The sequence below is a fragment of the Ruditapes philippinarum genome, unplaced genomic scaffold, assembly GCF_026571515.1.
Source record: "Ruditapes philippinarum isolate M1 unplaced genomic scaffold, ASM2657151v2 ctg619_1_1_1_1, whole genome shotgun sequence".
Lineage (NCBI taxonomy): Eukaryota > Metazoa > Mollusca > Bivalvia > Venerida > Veneridae > Ruditapes > Ruditapes philippinarum.
In genome coordinates, this window is record NW_026855813.1 from 124264 (window position 1) to 143295 (window position 19032).

The 19032-nt window shown below is 32.0% G+C and overlaps 1 protein-coding gene across 1 annotated transcript; it reads left to right on the forward strand.

The window, feature by feature from the left end:
- The first annotated feature begins 1876 nt into the window (after positions 1–1876).
- On the forward strand, positions 1877–17479 carry LOC132744473 (pseudouridylate synthase 1 homolog). The gene is made up of 17 exons (XM_060733195.1): positions 1877–1958; positions 5882–5948; positions 6448–6510; positions 7010–7098; positions 7896–7989; positions 8997–9065; positions 9444–9513; positions 10071–10171; positions 10639–10745; positions 10907–10952; positions 11874–11967; positions 12791–12861; positions 13902–13946; positions 14628–14702; positions 15166–15236; positions 15438–15522; positions 16806–17479. The coding sequence occupies exons 2-17, from the start codon at positions 5883–5885 to the stop codon at positions 17271–17273; spliced, it is 1614 nt and encodes a 537-aa protein (XP_060589178.1). The 5' UTR covers positions 1877–1958; position 5882; the 3' UTR covers positions 17274–17479.
- The last annotated feature ends 1553 nt before the right edge of the window (positions 17480–19032 follow it).

The window sequence follows — 19032 nt, forward strand, 5'->3', positions numbered from 1 at the left end:
ATTTGTTAGTTAATCACAGAGTTAAAAAACCAGTCACCATACATAGTAAAAAGATAAAACTTTAAACATTAACGTTTAAGATAAAACAAGAACGGTAATATTGATAAATTTATGTTTGTGCATGTTATGTAAATACGGATTTACGCCTGATTTATAATTCTTTTGATGCATGGTTATATATGCACTCACTGAAAACATGATTATGTAACATTATAAGTAATTACTTTGTCACAAACGCCTTAAACCAAAAAGGTAGTATTTTTCACGAGCGACTCCAAAGGGTTGGGCCACTATGGGATTTTCCCAGTATGTGGTACCCCAAGTTAATAATAATTTATTACATTGACCTCTGAATGACCTTGTTTATCAAGGTCATATATTTTCTTTAACTTTATTATGTAAGATGGAAATTCCGCACCGTTTCACATACTGGTCAGGCAGTGAAAAGTGCCATTTTAATTAATCTTAATTTGTTGCATATAATTTTATGTCTGCATACATCTACATACATGTTAAATTGTTATACACAAACTTGAATGATTCTCACAAAACCAGTAGGATATTCTTCCTTCCAAATACCCGTTGAAACCTGTATTAAAAAACCACCTCTGAATAAAGATCACCTTTAAGGAAAAGCCACTTTTTGAAAACCCTAATTAGTTAACTTGACGAAATTCAAGTAACCTCAAAATTAAGACAACTCGTCTTCAAAGACCACGTTTTGTCTCTCTATTGGATGGCCTTTGTTTACAGGTTTTACTGTATTTACATGTAGCAAACTATTGCGGGAAAATGAATTAAGAAAGCCGTAGATTGATTAACATCACAGATTTCATTGGACTTGGACCAAAATTATTACATGATTATACAGTTTTCTAGCTGCAGCTTCATTTGTGTGTGTTTGTGTGACTGTGCATACACATGTACGTGCGTGTCTGATAATTCGTACGATATATATACATGTACAGCCTCAGTAACAGACATAAGTGTTGTAAAAATAAGTGAAATATTGAGCTATATGGACCATAGTGGCCTCTAAACTAACTTGACTGAAGAAATTAACTCTGAACAAGCATCATCTTTTTGTAGGCCTACGGGTTTGTGAAATAGCGAGAATTAATTCATGCATCACCCAACCTGAAATACGATATAGCTCGCGACAAAATTTAATTATTTCAGAAGAAAGAAATTTCATTTAGGATGTGTACTCATGCAGGCTATCCGAATCATCTTTTCTTCACCATGTTTATATAGTTAAGACTAATTTAAATTCTATTTTGTGGTGCAAAAAGGTTATAGATCCAAACCATTAATTAATAGTCAGTGAAAGTATAGGTCTGTTTCTTGATACTAACTTTAATTCGATGGATTGAAACTACTTTATATAAAAAAGTATTAATAAAGCCTCATGGTGAAAGATTTAGAATAGCCTGGTAAGAATTGTCAGATTATCATGGCATGTTAGTTAACGCTGATCAGGGTCTTTCTGTTTGAAACAAAGTTCGCTGTACTTAGCTAAAGAGACTTCAGCGAACAGATTTTATAGTACTGCTTAACCTGTTTACTGCCGCACAACGTCAAAATAAAAGCGACATATATAGTTATGGAAGCCAGAACTACGCTGTACTATACACTGTATATGCTAGATAAATAATTATGTTGTTACTTTCTAAATTGGTTCCTAGTTTCTTCCAAAATGCAATAAAATATTTCAATAATGCAATTATTATGTAAATAGTTTCAAAATAGTTAAATTGTACTGATGGAGAGAGTTTGGGAATGTGTGGATGTGTGTGTGTGGGGGGGGGGGGGCGAGTTAGCCTTGGGGTAGCGGAGGTGGAAGGATTGACGACAACGATATTGTGTTGAATTCGATCGCGTTTAGTAATTACCAATATGTCTGCGCCTATGATGCAAACGTGAAAGCTAACTTGCAATTCTGTTTTAGTATCATATCAGGTAAGTTCACCTTAAAATATTGTTGAAACTTATATGATATGGAAAAAAACAGTTCTGTTATTTTGAAAAATCTAAGCAATCAAGATGTCTTTGGGTATAAATAAGAATATATCTTTGTAAAAAATTCTTTTGCCTTTGATGATAAATTTTTGATATGTTTATTGTTTGAAAAAATGAATAAAAAGCTTTATATTCGATTTTTTCACAGACACTTGGGGTTTGGAGCTCAAAACGCCTTTAAAATCCAAATAAAATGCATATTTGTCAATCCAAGCACATGTACTGATCATATATATTAAAAAACTTAATATAAGCCGTTTTGAAAAAATTTCATATTTCAACATCTATAATAATACACAAGATAAAAATGTTCGCCGGAAAAAATCCGCACCCCTACCGTCATAATCATCATGTATTTTATTCCATTTCCAATATTTTCACATAATAATTTGGTCCATCGACACAGAAGATATAATTCTTCACGATGATGGTCAATTTTTAACTTCAACGGTAATATAAACAACGCAACAGCCGAAATAAACATCAATATTATCGCCGTTTTCCTTCAATGACATTATCTTTCGATAAATTCAAACGTGCCAGTCGGCTATGACCGATCCATCCGATTATGTGGCCCCAGCTTTGCCGTGTGCAAAATGCGCAGCGCGTTTAAGTGTGGGAACCACATAATCGGATGGCTTCGGTCATAGCCGACTGGCACGTTTGAATTTATCGAAAGATAATGTCATTGAAGGAAAACGGCGATAATATTGATGTTTATTTCGGCTGTTGCGTTGTTTATATTACCGTTGAAGTTAAAAATTGACCATCATCGTGAAGAATTATATCTTCTGTGTCGATGGACCAAAGGATTATGTGAAAATATTGGAAATGGAATAAAATACATGGTGATTATGACGGTAGGGGTGCGGATTTTTTCCGGCGAACATTTTTATCTTGTGTATTATTATAGATGTTGAAATATGAAATTTTTTCAAAACAGCTTATATTAAGTTTTTTTTAATATATATGATCAGTACATGTGCTGGGATTGACAAATATGCATTTTATTTAGATTTTAAAGGCGTTTTGAGCTCCAAACCCCAAGTGTCTGTGGATTTTTTAACATTTTTCCTTATCTGGTTAAAGGTGTGGATCAGACCGGTTATGAAACCCAATCTAACCACAATATCAGAATATGACACGTTGGTGAAACCTTGTTTACAGGTCTTCTTTCCTTTAGAAAGTGCCTGGGTTACATCTTCTGAAATTAATTCATTAGATGTATCCTCAGACACTTCCTTTCAACAAAACGCTGACCATTTAGACTTGATTTGTACATTAGCAAGCCAAAGCCCCGGCCAGCTTCCCTGTATTATTTTAACATCAATCTACACTATTTAAATTAATATGAAATTAGGCAAAGCCTATGAACGGGGAAGTCGGTATTTTTATTTTACATTTTTCGTTTTAAAAGTGCCATTCGGTATTTTATACACTGCTACCGTTTGTTCTGGTTTCCTGTCTTATTATGGTTCCCATCCAAGATGGCTGCCCATAATCCCTTGGCTTTAATCATTATATTGTAGGCCGGAAAGTTGCGATTTGTCAATTTTCAGATTACTCAGCCGTTTATCATTGTGTTACAGTGCCCAACAAGCAATACACTGAAAATTTTGCTGATAGGTATAGAATTCTATATTTTTTTTCTTTTTGTTTTTCTTATTTTTTCTTTTTAAATATACACATGTAGTCTATAGCCCGGCAAGCCAAAGCCCGGGGCCACAAAGCTTTGACTTTGACTTCCCAGTATTTAGTTCTGGCTTCCAAAACTTTATTAGCCGCTATTTAACATTTTTGTTTTTCATCTGATGCGACATTAAAGTTTTGGATTAGACCCGTTACGAAACCTAACCAGAATAACATAAGTTGATTTATTCTTATTTTTCACTTGCAAATACACTTGACCCAATCAATTCTTGTGCTTTTTACGATAAAACAATAATTAATATCGTTCTATACCAATTAAAGTATCAAAATATTAATACCGTCATTAAAATTGCCTATTTAACGGTAAAACATCAATTTACGCCGACTACATTCGGCCATGACATTCAGGCGCCACGCGAGATCTCGTCTGACGTCATTCGCGGGAACAGATTTGAATAGAGTCGTGTACTATATTTAGAACATTTTGTTGACATGATTTCGATATTTTTATGAAAGATAATTTGTTTTATTTATTTTCATTAATTTTTTAGTACTTAAATATAATTTTATTGAATATAAAAGTCAGTAAATCACCTTTATCAATATCTTGAAAAAAGTAATTTATAAAAATATTGGAGGCACATGGGTTCATAAAGGTCAATCTCGTAATCACGTGGTCAAACATTTTGGCAATATGGCGGCCAAGTGCCGAAATTTTTACCTATCGGAAACTATTAGGTAGTTTATGTTCGTAATAAGATTTTTATTTGTCCATCCTTGGCTTATCAACAGATTATATATAGCTTTATCAAGGTATGCTTCACTTTACTTCATGGCATGTTCGATGAATAAATACGAGCGTGTCAGATTCCTGGCACAATTATTGGTGGACTTTCCCTACGGGGTTATCTTCAGCGTTCACGTCATGTCATAATATATAAACGGGTACGCTGAAGACCTTAAGCTACCCCGTATGAAAATATATGAATGAATAAATTACATATCATATTGCGAAACATCAATTAACAGATTAAACCAGTTGATGTTGACCATGACAGGCCTCGTATGATGTAATTCGCATGAAGCATTAAGACTATATAAGAGTACTGGCATGTATTATATTTAGAACATCTTTGTTGACATGACATGATTTGAATACTGAAGATTTCATTTTTATTTACTCTTTTTTTTATTTACTTTTTTTATTTTTCAGTACTTAAATAAAATAGTAGAATAAAAGTCAGCAAATTATCTTCAAATAGAAAGATTTAAGTGTTTGGTTAAAAAAAAAATAAAAACACATGGCATTGTTTTTGTAACTGTACACACATATTTAAATGAACCCCGAGGTCAATCTCATACTCACATGATCAAACATTTTTGGCAAGGTGGTGGCGAAAGGGTGAATAATTTCACCTATCTGAAATTATTAGGTAGATTATGTTCAAAATAAGTGTTTTTTATATGTTTATACTTGGCTTATTAATTGATTTTAATTATAGTTTTTCAGCATAAGTTTCACTTTACTCATTTGAATGAAAACAAGTGTGCCAGAGTCTTGGCCCAATTATTGGTGGACTTTCCCTATGGTGTTGTCTTCAGCGCACTGTACACATCCTGTCAGTGTTTAAAAAAGGGTACTCTGAAGACTTATAAGTTAAACTAGAGGGCACCAAATTTGTTAACAATGATGCATGTCAACAGATACTTCCTTTGATCAATGCCAACAATGATCTCCTGTTGATCAGTGTTAACAATAACCTCCCTTGATTAGTTATTGAATCAACAGTTATCTCCCTTGATCAATGAAGCATATGAACAATTACTTCCCTTGATCAATGATTACCTTCAATAATAACAATTGCCTCCCTTTATGAGTTTTTACCTCCAATAACAAGTAATCAATGCCAACAAATTATCTCCCATTAATCAATAATCACTTCCGTGCAGTACCATATTAAAAAAGGGTTTTCTTTATGTACACAAAACTGATATCTTTACTAAAAATAACATTCAATTGTAATACCTGTTCACTTTATCATATCACAAACTCTATTACAAGTGTAGAAACTGATAGCGAACAGCATGGATCCTGATCAGACTGCGCGGATGCGCAGGCTGGTCTGGATCCATGCTGGTCGCAAACCCATTATGTTGGTTTTGTCGTGACACGGCTCATATATTATTATTACTTTCAGTGGGTTTAATTTCTGATGTTAAGAAGGATAATCCAGAGAATTAAGCAGATTGCTAAGTGGAACATGGCTTCATCTGTAGAGGTATGGAGAAAGATAACACTTCATGTCACATTCAAGAAAAGATTAGTTTTTGGATAGTTTTGAACAATTCTTGTTCACAAAGAACTGAAGAAAAATCACTGAGAGAAATGTAGATTTGCTATTGTTTTCAATATATGTTTATATTATTGTATTTGAATTTTAAAATATCAAAGAGCCATGTTTTTTTTTTTTTTTTTTCATTTTTGTCTTTGTGAGTTTGTGAGAAGTAACATGTATGAATTAAATAAGACATTGTAATAAAATGTTCCCGGACAAAATGTTTAGCTCCTGTATTTAATACATGTATAAGGTTTAACGTTTATTTTTTATATTTTACACCACCAACTATGTACAAAAATTTTGAATATTGATTATTTTTATATGGTAATGAGGTAGGATTTTCACTCATGAAGCAACACAGGAATATTGATACTGATGCTCATGGAAAAATTAGAATTTGATATATTAGCAAACAATATAAATGTACTATGTATTTCAGGGTAAGACAGGAGAAAAGAGAACTGGAGAGGATACAGTGAGTGATATCAGCAAGAAACAAAAGGTTTGAATACAAAAAAAAATCTTTTTTTAACACTGTTAATATTATTTTATGGTTTACTGAAAAAAAGATCATTTCTCTCCCTTTATAAGGTTAATCTGTTTGCCCTATGTAATTAGTTTAAGAAGAAAGAAAAAAAAGGCAGATCTTTGAATTGAGCCCTTAACAATGCTTGAAATAAACTGTAAGTGATAAGCTTTTGCCATCGGTATAAAGCCATCCGTGAAGTCTGACCAGACTCTATACTGTTGGTAGCTCAAATCCCTTAAACTTTAAATGGACTGTTCCAAATTAATTGCAGGACAAATCCATTGTACAAATTCAGCAGGTTACAAGTAAAGTGCTGTTATACATCCATACATTCAATTAAGAGCTGGAAACAGGCATATTATTTTTCGCCTGTGATAATTTCTTGACATTTTAACCTTATGCAATATACTAAATTTACTTTCTTGTACCCTGATATTTTATATTGAATTAGTTGTATTATATCTATATTTAGGTGGAGCCAAATGTTGCACGTACAGACAGGAAGCGCAAGGTGGCGCTCCTTATCGCCTACAATGGGAAAGGATATTATGGACTTCAACTGTAAGTTTTAAATCATCCTTTATTATATACTTATAAATAAAATATTAATTATTCTTATTTTCCATATTTTCATTTTCTGTATTTTCATTTTCCATTCTCTCATTTTCCGTAATTTCACTGTAAGAAAATATTTTTCACTACAGTGGAACATATTTTCCATATTTTCACTGGTGTCATGGCGGACTACTTTCATCTAAATTCAGCCACTACACAAAATTTAAGGGAAAGTATCAAATTGTGATGAAAAAAAAAAAGTAAAAAATTATATAACAAACAGAAAATTCAAGTCTTTCTATAAATGGTTTATTTTCATCAAGTGGTATGAAATTTATCATTTTCACTTGTGACTGCAGCCACTCATGAAATATTTATTTTCATACCACTTGATGAAAATAAATCATGTATTTATTGAAAAATCTTTAAAAATCCTCTATTTATTTTAAACTTTTACCCACTAAAATGAATTTTGCGCTGTGTTAAATTTAATGTTTTCAACTATTGAACATTATAATGCTATAAAGGTCATTTTGGCATCTGTTATAGGTAGAGTATTTTGTTTGCATCTACAAATGTGTGTGTAAATTGTACCACAGTACCTAAATTATACAGATTGTATTTGTCAAAGTAACAATTAAGTGGATAAGGATTGACCTTCTATCTATGAATAGTTCATCTACATGATATGTTATTTTCATGTTTAAGGAATTCATGGTCCCATTTAAATACTATATTTTTAATTTTTTTTTTTTCATCCCTACACGGTCCTGTTTTAATTTCATATTGCCCAATTTTTCCAGGAATCCTGGTTTTCCATCAATAGAAGGAGATATAATCAAAGCCATATTGGAGGCAGGGTTGATAACCCAGGACCATGCAGACACACCCAGAAAGGTACAAACTAGTTAAACCATTCAAACAGACATTGTTTAGTTAAATAATATTGTTTAGGTAAATCGTAATGTCTTGTGAACAAAAATTAATATTTTTCTCTCTATTTCTTTTGGACTTGTTTAAATACATCTATAGAAAATGATGATTAATGGAATGTTTTGTAAAGAAGTACATTTGTATACAAATTGCTTATCGGTATTAATACTCACTCTAAGATGACCTCATATAGTTAAAAAAATATTTTGGACAGCCACATATTTAAAAGACAACATTTGTACTAGTGAGACCGGTCTTTTGAATTCAACGTTCTCTGTTGACCATTTAATGCCATACATGTATATACATGTAGTGTGACAATAACCTGCTGGTGTGAACTGATTCTACCCATGCAACCAGTACAGACCAAAGAGACCAAGATAAATTTGCTTGGACCATGGTCTGCACTGTTCACTAATAGTCGGTTCATATTTTCCCTAAAGATAATGAATTGTTTTGTCCAGATTGAAAGATGGACATGTCAGTTTAAGATATTTTGGGATGGTTAGGGCTAGTGTTACATATACAAGTATGTCATTTCTGTTCATATATAGAATATCAATACTTTGTCTGGTGTCAAATATGTCAATGTGTCTTGAATCTTTTTCATTCATAATAAGCTTGTCTGTTCCAAACAAACGGTCTAGCTATTATAATTCCTGTGGCATTGGTGTTGTAGATGTCATTATGCAAAAATTTTAATGCAACCCATTATCCAAACATTGTAAAGGATAAAGGATATCAACACAATACCTGGAATACTTGGTTATTATGACATAGTGCAGTTGTTATACAAATTTCTCTGGAATCTATATTTTTGTAGTTATGCCCCCTTTTTAACTTAGATTTTTTGCCAAAATTTGTGAATGATAGTTGTTGCCCTTAACAGACAAGCGTTTACACCACATGCAGTGCTCTTGTTTTATATAGGTGATTTTTTTCACATGAGTCAATGCTATTTCTTTTTTCAGATGTCATTTCAGAGAGCTGCACGGACAGACAAAGGAGTATCAGCTGCTGGGAACCTACTGTCATTAAAGATATGTAACATATTGATAATCATGATTTATTATTATTGAAAGTTATGATTTATTATTGCTTTGAAATGAGTTTTGGAGATGGGGTGTGTGACCCAAATTTATCTAAATGGAGTGTTAATTATGAATTTTATCTGCTCAAATAATTACCCCATGGCTTATTAGAATTAAGAATATAGCATTTCATAGAATGAGATTTAATGTTAATTCTTTTTCATGAAACAAAATACACAGTTCAGTAAGTACATCATGATATTACAACAAAAAAGTTTTTCTTTTCTGATTTTGGATCGCTTTTTAGAATTACAATGTACATTGCTTATTATCTTGTGTTGTGCTTAACCTGTTGTTTATATTGTTGATTTTTTTTTCATTTTATACATGTTAATGAATAAAGAGAATTTATTGGAAGAGATAAACAAACATCTGCCGCCACAGATCAGAGTGTTTGGTAAATATTTATTTATACCCAGTACAGCACACACTGTTTCAGTATGGATCAGGAAATAATTCTTTAAAACCAAATCGTTTGTAGTTTTGACATAATAGTCAATTAAGCTGTACATAAAAGATGTGCTCTTAAATAAACAAGATCTTTTTATCAACATTATGTTTTTGCTTTATGACATCAGATGATGTAAACAATTTCAAATTTCTTGTCATTTGATATAAAATTACCTATAAAATATAGCCTAGTGAAGTACTGAAGTTCAAATCATATCTATATGAAATGCCAACTTGTGTTAAGATTGTTAACAGGTCAGTGTCAAATAATATTTCATTTTTGTGAAAAAAAATTAAATGAAAAATGTACATTTGATACATCAAAACTGCTGAATTGATATAAGCATATTTCAATTTGTTGAATGAAATTTATATAATTTCTTGAAAAAATTTTATATTACAAGTTTTACCTTAAATCATTATTGCAAATAAGCATACAGTAAAGTAAATGTTCCATAAATTTGTGAGTGCTTTTAATCATGATTACCTTCCCACTGTTTACAGAGGCGGTGAGAACAACAAATGGATTCAATAGTAAAGACCATTGTTGTGGAAGGACATACATATATATTCTACCCACATATGCCTTTGCACCGGTTGAAGAGGTATGTACATGTATTTCGAACCAGGTTCACTGGTTATTCGATTGGTGAATATTTGCAGACGTTCAGATGGAAGGGATCTTTTCTTTTCATGCTTACAACGCAAAATAGTGATTTTGGCAATTTTGAGATGTCCCCACCTTGCCATGGTAACAGGAAATTTAAGCCTGAGCATGTTGTTGCAAAGGCAATGGTCCAGTAAACATTTGAGCCAAGTTTGATTAGTATTGAAGCAGTTTTTATAGTTTTATATCAATTTGAACTTGTAACGGGAGACTTTTCAATGAAAACAGCCATTTTTCACAAAATGCTCATGAAGTAATGGGTTAAGGAGTGGAAACGGTTTGAAACCTGTTCCGTTATTCTTAATTTAAAGATTGGCAATTCAATAACATAAATTGAGCTAGATTAGAGATACCACTGGACCAGTATAACGAGGAAAATTAACGTCTGCTCTTTTTTGGTTTCAGATTTGCACATTAGACTACAGGACAAATGCAGACATTATTGAGCGTGTGAATGAAGTGCTGTTGAAGTTCCAGGGCACTCATAACTTTCACAACTTCACATCTGGAATGTAAGTTAATACTAGTTTTTGTCGTAATTTTTTACATGTTTTTACAAAAATGATTTAAGCTTGAAAAAGAAGAAAATATGTTCAGCTTTAAAATGTACATGTATAAGGTTATATTGGAAAGATGGTTACCCTTTTAAAAAATGTTATTGTATACTTTTCAGTAAACCCTTTGAAAACTGTGCCAAAAGATATATTATAGAGTTTGAGGTAAGTCTGTAGTTAATTACCAAGTTGTAAGGAGGGAATATATATACATATATGTAGGAATGACTAATCAACTGTCCATCTGAGGGTTTAGGTGTACTTTTTCTTCAAAACCACATAACCAATTTTGATAAAACTTGACATCAGTCGTGATGCCCATAAGGGCCTTTTTGCATTTTGCTGAAATATTATAGACTAATTTTCTTAATTACCTTAGAGGATGTATTGTATTCAACTATTCATACTTGGACAGAAGAGGGATATTGATATGTTGTTGTCCATCTTTCAGTCCATCCATCCATCTATCTTGAAAATTGTCCAGTTTTTCTGAATTTTGGTAGGAAATATAAGATGGATAGGGATGTGAGACTAAGTTTCATTAAAACCCACAAAGGGATTGTATAAGTTATTGCCTTTTGTTACTTAAAGGCCCATTATGCCTTAGATATCCTATCATATTTATTTCTCAAAAACTTAATAACTTGGTATCTTGTTATTGTTTCGAAAATAAATACTCAAATGTTATATAGATGAACCATCTTTTGATTTCTATGCTCTGTAGGCAATTAGTATAATTATAGTGAATTTGTATTTTGTATGGAAGTCAAAATACTATTTTGTTTACATTTTTCTATTTTTATGACACATAACATATGACACATATGTATAGCGCTGCTTTCTTCAGTTGTTAAACAACTTACATGCTCTTAATCCATTATCAAAACATTATTAAACAAATGTTTAACAAAAATAAAAAAAATGCATTTCCGAGGCAAAATGAGCCTTTAAAATAGACATTTTTCAAACCCCATGATAAGAAAAACAGCCTGATATGTTAATATATTGTTAATCTTTTTAATTTTTAATTTATTTTTTATGATTACTGTTACTCCCTATTTTTATATGAATATATTATATTTACAGTGCGGAAGGCCATTTGTACGAGATGGGGTAGAATTCTGTGTGTTGTCTGTCCGTGGCCAGAGTTTTATGTTGCATCAAATTAGAAAAATGATCGGTAAGAAATTCAGTTTGTAAGAAACACTTTACCTGCTGTCACTGAAAGTAATTAGCTTTTGTCACTAGTATAATGGAACAGCCTGAACTTCTATGCAATTAAGCCAGACTGTAAACTGTTTGTAGGTAAATTTTTGTATTTCAATTCATCAAAATTCATTAATCTTCAAATGAATGCTTCCAAATTTAAAGCAGGGCAAATACATAATACAAAGTCATCAGATTAAGGACTGTTTAATAATCAATTTAAAACACCTTCATTATTTTACAGAAAGATTGTCAATATATTTTTGCCTTAATACTTCATCGGTATTATTCTTTTGGAGGTATGAAGATTCAGTCAATGAATTGAATCCAAATTAAAACTCCTTACAATAATTGTCACATAAACATAATGATGACATGAAATTGGTACATAAAATGTTTTAATCGACATTGAAATACATAAGATAATTAACATATATAAACACGTGATAATTGACACATATACAGGAGATTATTGAAATAAATATGCATGAGGTAATAAATTATATACTTCTTTTACACATAGATATGTCATAGATATGTAAACATTGAGCCGCGTCACGACAAAACCAACATAATGGGTTTGCGACCAGCATGGATCCAGACCAGCCTGCACATCTGCACAGTCTGATCAGGATCCATGCTGTTTGCTATCAGTTTCTCTACTTGTAATAGGGTTGGTAAGCGAACAGCATGGATCCTGATCAGACTGCATGGTTGGGCAGGCTGGTCTGGATCCATGCTGGTGGCAAACTCACTATGTTGGTATTGTCGTGACACGGCTCATTTGTAAATTTAAGGTTTGACAATTGCCATATTGAGAGGCCATGCTAATATTGATACCATTGAGGAGGCTTACAATCATGAGAAGGTAAAATTTTAATTGTTTTCCGATCCGAAGATTCAGGGTGAATCATTAGTCTATAGTAAATGCAAGGCATAAACAATGGTCTTCAACATTTCTGAATCCACTAGTAAGATTTGCTTCAAAATTGTAGTATCTATGTGATCTTATTGCCCCTTTTTGGTGACACCATACTTTGAAAACTTTTGTATTTCTCATGACCCAATAGATTGGTCATCACTTAATTTGGTCTGAATTTTCTTAGATTCTACTTTATAGAGTTTGCTCTGAAAACCTAGCTACCATTTTTAGCTCCACTATTTGCAGAATAATCGAGCTAATGTAGTCACCCATTTGTCGGCGTCTCTGTGGTTAAGTTTTTGCGTGTATGCAAGTATCTCCATAACTATTGCAGGGAATGGATTGAAACTTCACACACTTGTTCTCTGTGATTATCTCACATGATTTGCACAAATTCCATAACTATGATTTGTTTTTTGCATGATTATGACATTTTTTCAACTTAGAAATTCTTGGTTAAGTTTTTGCTTGTAAGCTGGTATCTCCATTACTACTAAAGGTAATGGATTGAAACTTCACACACTTGTTCTCCGTGATTAACTTACATGATTGGCACAAGTCCCATAACTCTGATTTTTTTTTTTCATTATTATGCCCCTTTTTGGACTTAGAAATTCTTGGTAAAGTTTTTGCTTGTAAGCTGGTATCTCCATAACTACTGACAGGTTTGTGCCTTTTTTGGGACAATTTTATGCATTCATAATAATAAAACAGTGATTTACTTGATAAAACATCTTAATAACAAGCCTTTGTACCTTTTCGGACAATTTTATGTATTCATATAGGTAAGCATTATTGTACACAATGAAACACCCTTGTGTCAAGTTTTTCGAATAATCGAGCGTCGCTGTCTTCCAACAGTTCTTGTTTTACATGAAATCATTTCACTCTATAATACTGTTGAAAGTGTTGATGATACTTACAACCCTATGAAAAAAATACAGTTTTGAAAATTAAAGCCTATTTTATTTGTTAACACATTTCAGATGGACATACCTAGAGCTCCAGCCCTGGGACTTATGTTAGAAAAAGTAAGGTTGGATTTTAAGTTTGTTAATTCATGTCCATGTAATAATTTGTGTATAAACCAATAAGTTAGTGAAACTCACTTTGGTAATGCAAAAAGTAAAAGTATAAAGCTATGATGCTGTACTGATCCTATTAGTTGGTGAGAAGAAAAATACAATTTTAAGTTGGTAATATAAGTATGTATAAGAACTGCAATTAAATGTATAGGAAAAAAGATGAAATATATTCATGATCCATGTATAGAGTAAACTTTTCTCTTTTATGTTCCAAATCTGTGGTGCTAGTAATACTATTTATAATTTTAAACTGATTGCTGTACTATTCAAAAAACAATAAAGGTGAACTTGTTATACATATAAGTCTGCTTTCTTAGCATACTCGTGACAGTTTAGAGAGCATTGGATTTATAATCCAGGGTCGCTGGTTCAATCCTCTGGCAAGGCAAAATTTCTCCTCTACAAGATCTTGGGCATTGAGTCTGATACTGTTTTTTCCCTTTGTTGATGTAGAAATCAGTTTGGACTAATTGTCAGTCACTTACATACAAATTGGTAAATACTGGCTAGGTATCCAGGAAAGGCGGCTTTTGGCACTAAGGGCGAGATATAACCAAAAATGTGCTGAAATCGGCATAAAATCCAAACAAACAAATATATATATAGATATGATTTTGAATTTTTCAGCTGCACTACGACCATTATAACAGAAGATACGCGTCTGATGGCTCCCATGAAAGAATTGACTTTAATCACCTTAGAGTAAGCATCTTTTGATTTAATTTTACCCTTACCTTGCTAAATAATGGAAAAGGACTTGTCCATCTTTCAATCTAGACAAATCCATTCATCATTTTTAGGAAAAATTTCTAAATAATTTGGGACTGAATTATGAACAATGCAGATATGATCATCTGGCACAATCATTATTCCACTGTTTTTGTTTTTAAATGATTAAAATTTTGTACATGACTTTTATATTAAATTGAAAAATGATAAAATAGATAATCTGTACTATTGGTGCTAAGTAACACTTGCTTATTAAGGTTTTCCCGATCATAATGCTTAGGATTGAGTTTTGCTGTATTTATTATCCCCCTTTGTATTGATTAATATGGTATCTAGCTGTTTTAACTATTTTGCTAATTTCATAGTTATATGTGGTGTATATATGTTCAGCTCTTCATGTACATTGAAGGAAAATAACATTTTTCTGTGTTTTCAGGAAAAAATCAGCGCATTCAAAGAAGAATACATATTTTCTGAAATAATAAAAGAGGAAATAGAAACTCAAAGGTAATTTGCCCCCTACTTTTTAGTGTCCTCTTTAAAGCAGAGCAAATTTATAAGTAACTTCTCAATTTCATTACTCAATTGTATGATTTCTCTATTAAGGTCTTTTTAGGAGACATAAGAAATTATTCACTGGGAACATTTGATAATAAATGTATTTTTGAAAGTAGTATATATTTCATACTAACATGTATTCTTTTTTAGTATGATGAATTGGATGGCCAAGCTACATTTTCACACCTGTGGACCTATGGAAAATAGATGGTCTGAACGAAAAAAGATAGATAATGTAAGTTTGGCTCTTGGTTGAACTATGATTACTACTATTTTACAAGATTGATATATATGAACTACTTTTCCAACCAGTCAAAAACTTTTGTCAGAGTACCAGCCTAAAACTTTTGTTTGGAAATCAGTCAAAAACTTCTTATTAAAGAGTCAGTCAGAATCATTTTAAGGGTGACCAGTCAAAAACTTAGTGTTGTGTCATTTTTTAGCTAGACTTTTTTGTATTGTTACATGTGATGTTGCCGTCGGCAAACTTGTACCTTGATCATAACTTCTTAATTTCTTGGTATGTTGTCTTCATAATTGGCTACAACAACCTTTTGGACAATACCTTTAAGGAGACTAAACTAACTTTCATTCAAATGTCTAAATTTTAGGATAAGACCTTCATGTATATCAAACTCAAACGGCCTTCGTGGTCGAGGGGTTAGAGTCGATGACTTCTAATCCAGTTACCTCTCTGGCGTGGGTTCCATCCCCGGGAGATGCTTTGGTAGTTTAGCACAGAGGAAGGTAGTCTAGTACTGGTGTAACTCTCTAGGAATGATGGTTAGGAAACTACCCGCCTATATGACTGAAATACTGTTGGGGAAAAGGTGTAAAATGAAACAAATGAACAAAACAAACTCAAATTGACCTTGGCTCTTTAATGACCTTGACCTTGAAGGTTAAATTATTGAATTTTCATCGATTTTTGCTATAATTGACTGTAACATGGTAATTGATAAATGGATTATCTTCATACTTTGATAAAACAACATTTTTGACAAGAACATCTAAAAGGTTGAACTGACATTGATCCTGAGTTATAAATGACCTTGACTAATCTATTTACATGTAATTTTGATTAAGTTTTCATAATTATGTTATTAATGTGTAGATTTAATTTACAAAATAACAGTTGTGACCAGACAGACATGTGGAATAATTTAGATATTACCTTGACCCTTAAATGACCTTGACTGTCAAATGATTGAATTTTGTAATATTTTCTTAACTTTGTCATTTATTTAATTGAAAGGATTCATACTTGGGCTAAACAACATATGTGACAAGACAGACCTATTCAAATTAAAAAAAAACCTAAAAATTGTTCTTTAATTTCTTTATTTGTTTGCTTTTAGAAAAAGTAAAAAAGTAGAGCGTTGCCCCCTCCTGGCAGTGGCTCTTGTTATTTCTTTGTTTGGCTTGTTTTATCTGTAAAATAATAAATTAAAGATACATGTACATGTATAAGTTATAAGAACTGCTGGCAAATAAAACATGTTTTTTTTATTATCCTAGATACTTTTGTCAGAGCCAACTGATGCTAAGGAATCAACAGAGAATACAGAAGATGAAAGAACAAACACAGATAGACTTGTTCAACCAGAAACACAGTCTGGTTCTGTGATAGACAGTGAAGCAGACGCCAGTCTGGTTCAAACAAAAGCACAGTCTGGTTCCAACACTGATAGTTTATCGGGAACCAGTCTTTATCAAACAGAAGCACAGTCTAGTTCAACAAGTGACTGTGTATTAGAAACCAGTCAAGAAAAAACATTGACCAATCAGAATGAGTCATGTGATGATGTGACCTCATCAAAGATGGACTGTCATTCAGGAAATTTAACCAATCAGAGGGAGTCATGTGATGACGGGGCAACACCGTCTCAGATTGATTGTGATACAGAAAATACTGAGAATAAGTCAGAAAATGATAAAGTGTCTAGTGAAGAATCTGAAGTCAAAGCAGAGTCAATGAAATTGTAGATGGTGTAAAAATTGAAATTTCTGCAAGGAATATTGTTAAAAGAAAACATATTTAAATACATTAAGATTAATAAACTGCTGTTTTTTTATTCATGAACAGTATAGCGAAGGGAGTTTTTATGATTTCACAGTTAAAGATTAAAATGAATTTTATAGTGATGCATAGGTCTTTTAAATAAAGATGTACATGGTTGTTCTAAAAACAATATAGGGATCACCTCCCAGTAGTCTGTCCATCTGTTTGTCACAAAACTTGTTCGAACCACTGCTCAAATAAGATTGTTGCAATTTTATCCAAACTTTACAGGAATGATCAGTGACAAGTCTAAGTCAATGATTTTTGTCAGAGTTATGGCCCTTTAATGATTTTTATCCCCCAGGGTATATTCACTGTAGTAACTGAACTGACCATCTGTCTGTCTGTACAAGGTTAACCTAAACCGGTAAGTTGGTTTTAATTGAAGGTCTACCTGTACCAATGGCTTCATAATTTACACACTAATGAATACAAAGTACATAGTTAGGGCAAGTTAAATTACTATTGCTTCCATTTTAACCAAGTTATTGCCCTTTTTGGCACTTTGAAAATGGATATTGTTAATCTGAACTGGCAAGTTTGATACATGTATATCTTAATCTATCTATAAAAATGGATTCATAATTTCAACATTTATTTATCAATACAAAGTACATGAAATTGCCAAGTTATATAACTGTGTCATCCATATTTCCCAGTATTTTTACTTTTTCACTTTGAAAATAAAGCCTTGTATAATTATTAACCTATTCCTTCAAGTTGGATTTATCTTAAAATTTCTCCTTATTCATTTATATAATGATATCTTCCATATTTACTAGGTGGATACCTTAAATGGCCCTCTAACCGTGATTTGAAAATCATCATATTTCATATTACTCAATGAAAATAATGGTGTGTTTGTAGAAAATGGATTTTCTGGGTTTTCTTTATATACTTTATCTCTTTATTTGACCTTACAATTCTTAAAACTTCACTTTTAATTTTGTGTATTGGCTGAATTAAGAAGGAAGTAGTCCAGCAAGACACCAGTGAAAATACAGAAAATATGTTTCACTGCAGTGAAAAATAAATTTGGACAGTGAAAAACAAACAAAAAAACGCAAAATAAATGTACACATTTTATTTCATCAGTATTTTTTAAAATTCATTTATAAATTTGCAACATCACCAAAAGAACAAGACCCACCAAAACGCCAAATTTCAGAATAACACGAGGAAAGCCTGGACAATTACAGTGAAAAATGAAGAAAACCTACAGACAGCCTAATATAGAAGATATTATCATTTCTAGACCAATTTGACCATCACCACAACCAGTAGAACATCATGCTAGCAACACCTCTTGGACATCAACAATCTACAAAGATCAGTAGTTAATGTACAATAATAAAATGAACATTCAAAGCATATATGGCATCTTCCATAATACTAATGAACAAAGATATTTTTTTGAAAAAAGTTGGCACACTTCCACAAACTTTGCTGGCAATTTTCCAAAATTTGATCTATTTTTAGATAACTATTAATTTTGTTACGATTTATTTTATCTACCATGTGACTTACCATCTTATACAATTTGTATACTTTAGATAGATTTATTAAATTCTCCTGATGAAGAACCAGATAGGATCAAAACCGGTAGATCTTAATTAACATATTGTTCATATATATCCGGTGTTGATGTGTGGTTTCTTTGTATTACCATTTCATTTATAAGTA

Bases quoted from the DNA above. Each gene is read 5' to 3' on its own strand.
- LOC132744473 (XM_060733195.1), top strand. From the start codon at position 5,883: ATGTTAAGAAGGATAATCCAGAGAATTAAGCAGATTGCTAAGTGGAAC. The intron at 10,953-11,873 runs GTAAGTCTGTAG...TTATATTTACAG, and splicing joins GATATATTATAGAGTTTGAG to TGCGGAAGGCCATTTGTACG. The intron at 15,523-16,805 runs GTAAGTTTGGCT...TTATTATCCTAG, and splicing joins AACGAAAAAAGATAGATAAT to ATACTTTTGTCAGAGCCAAC.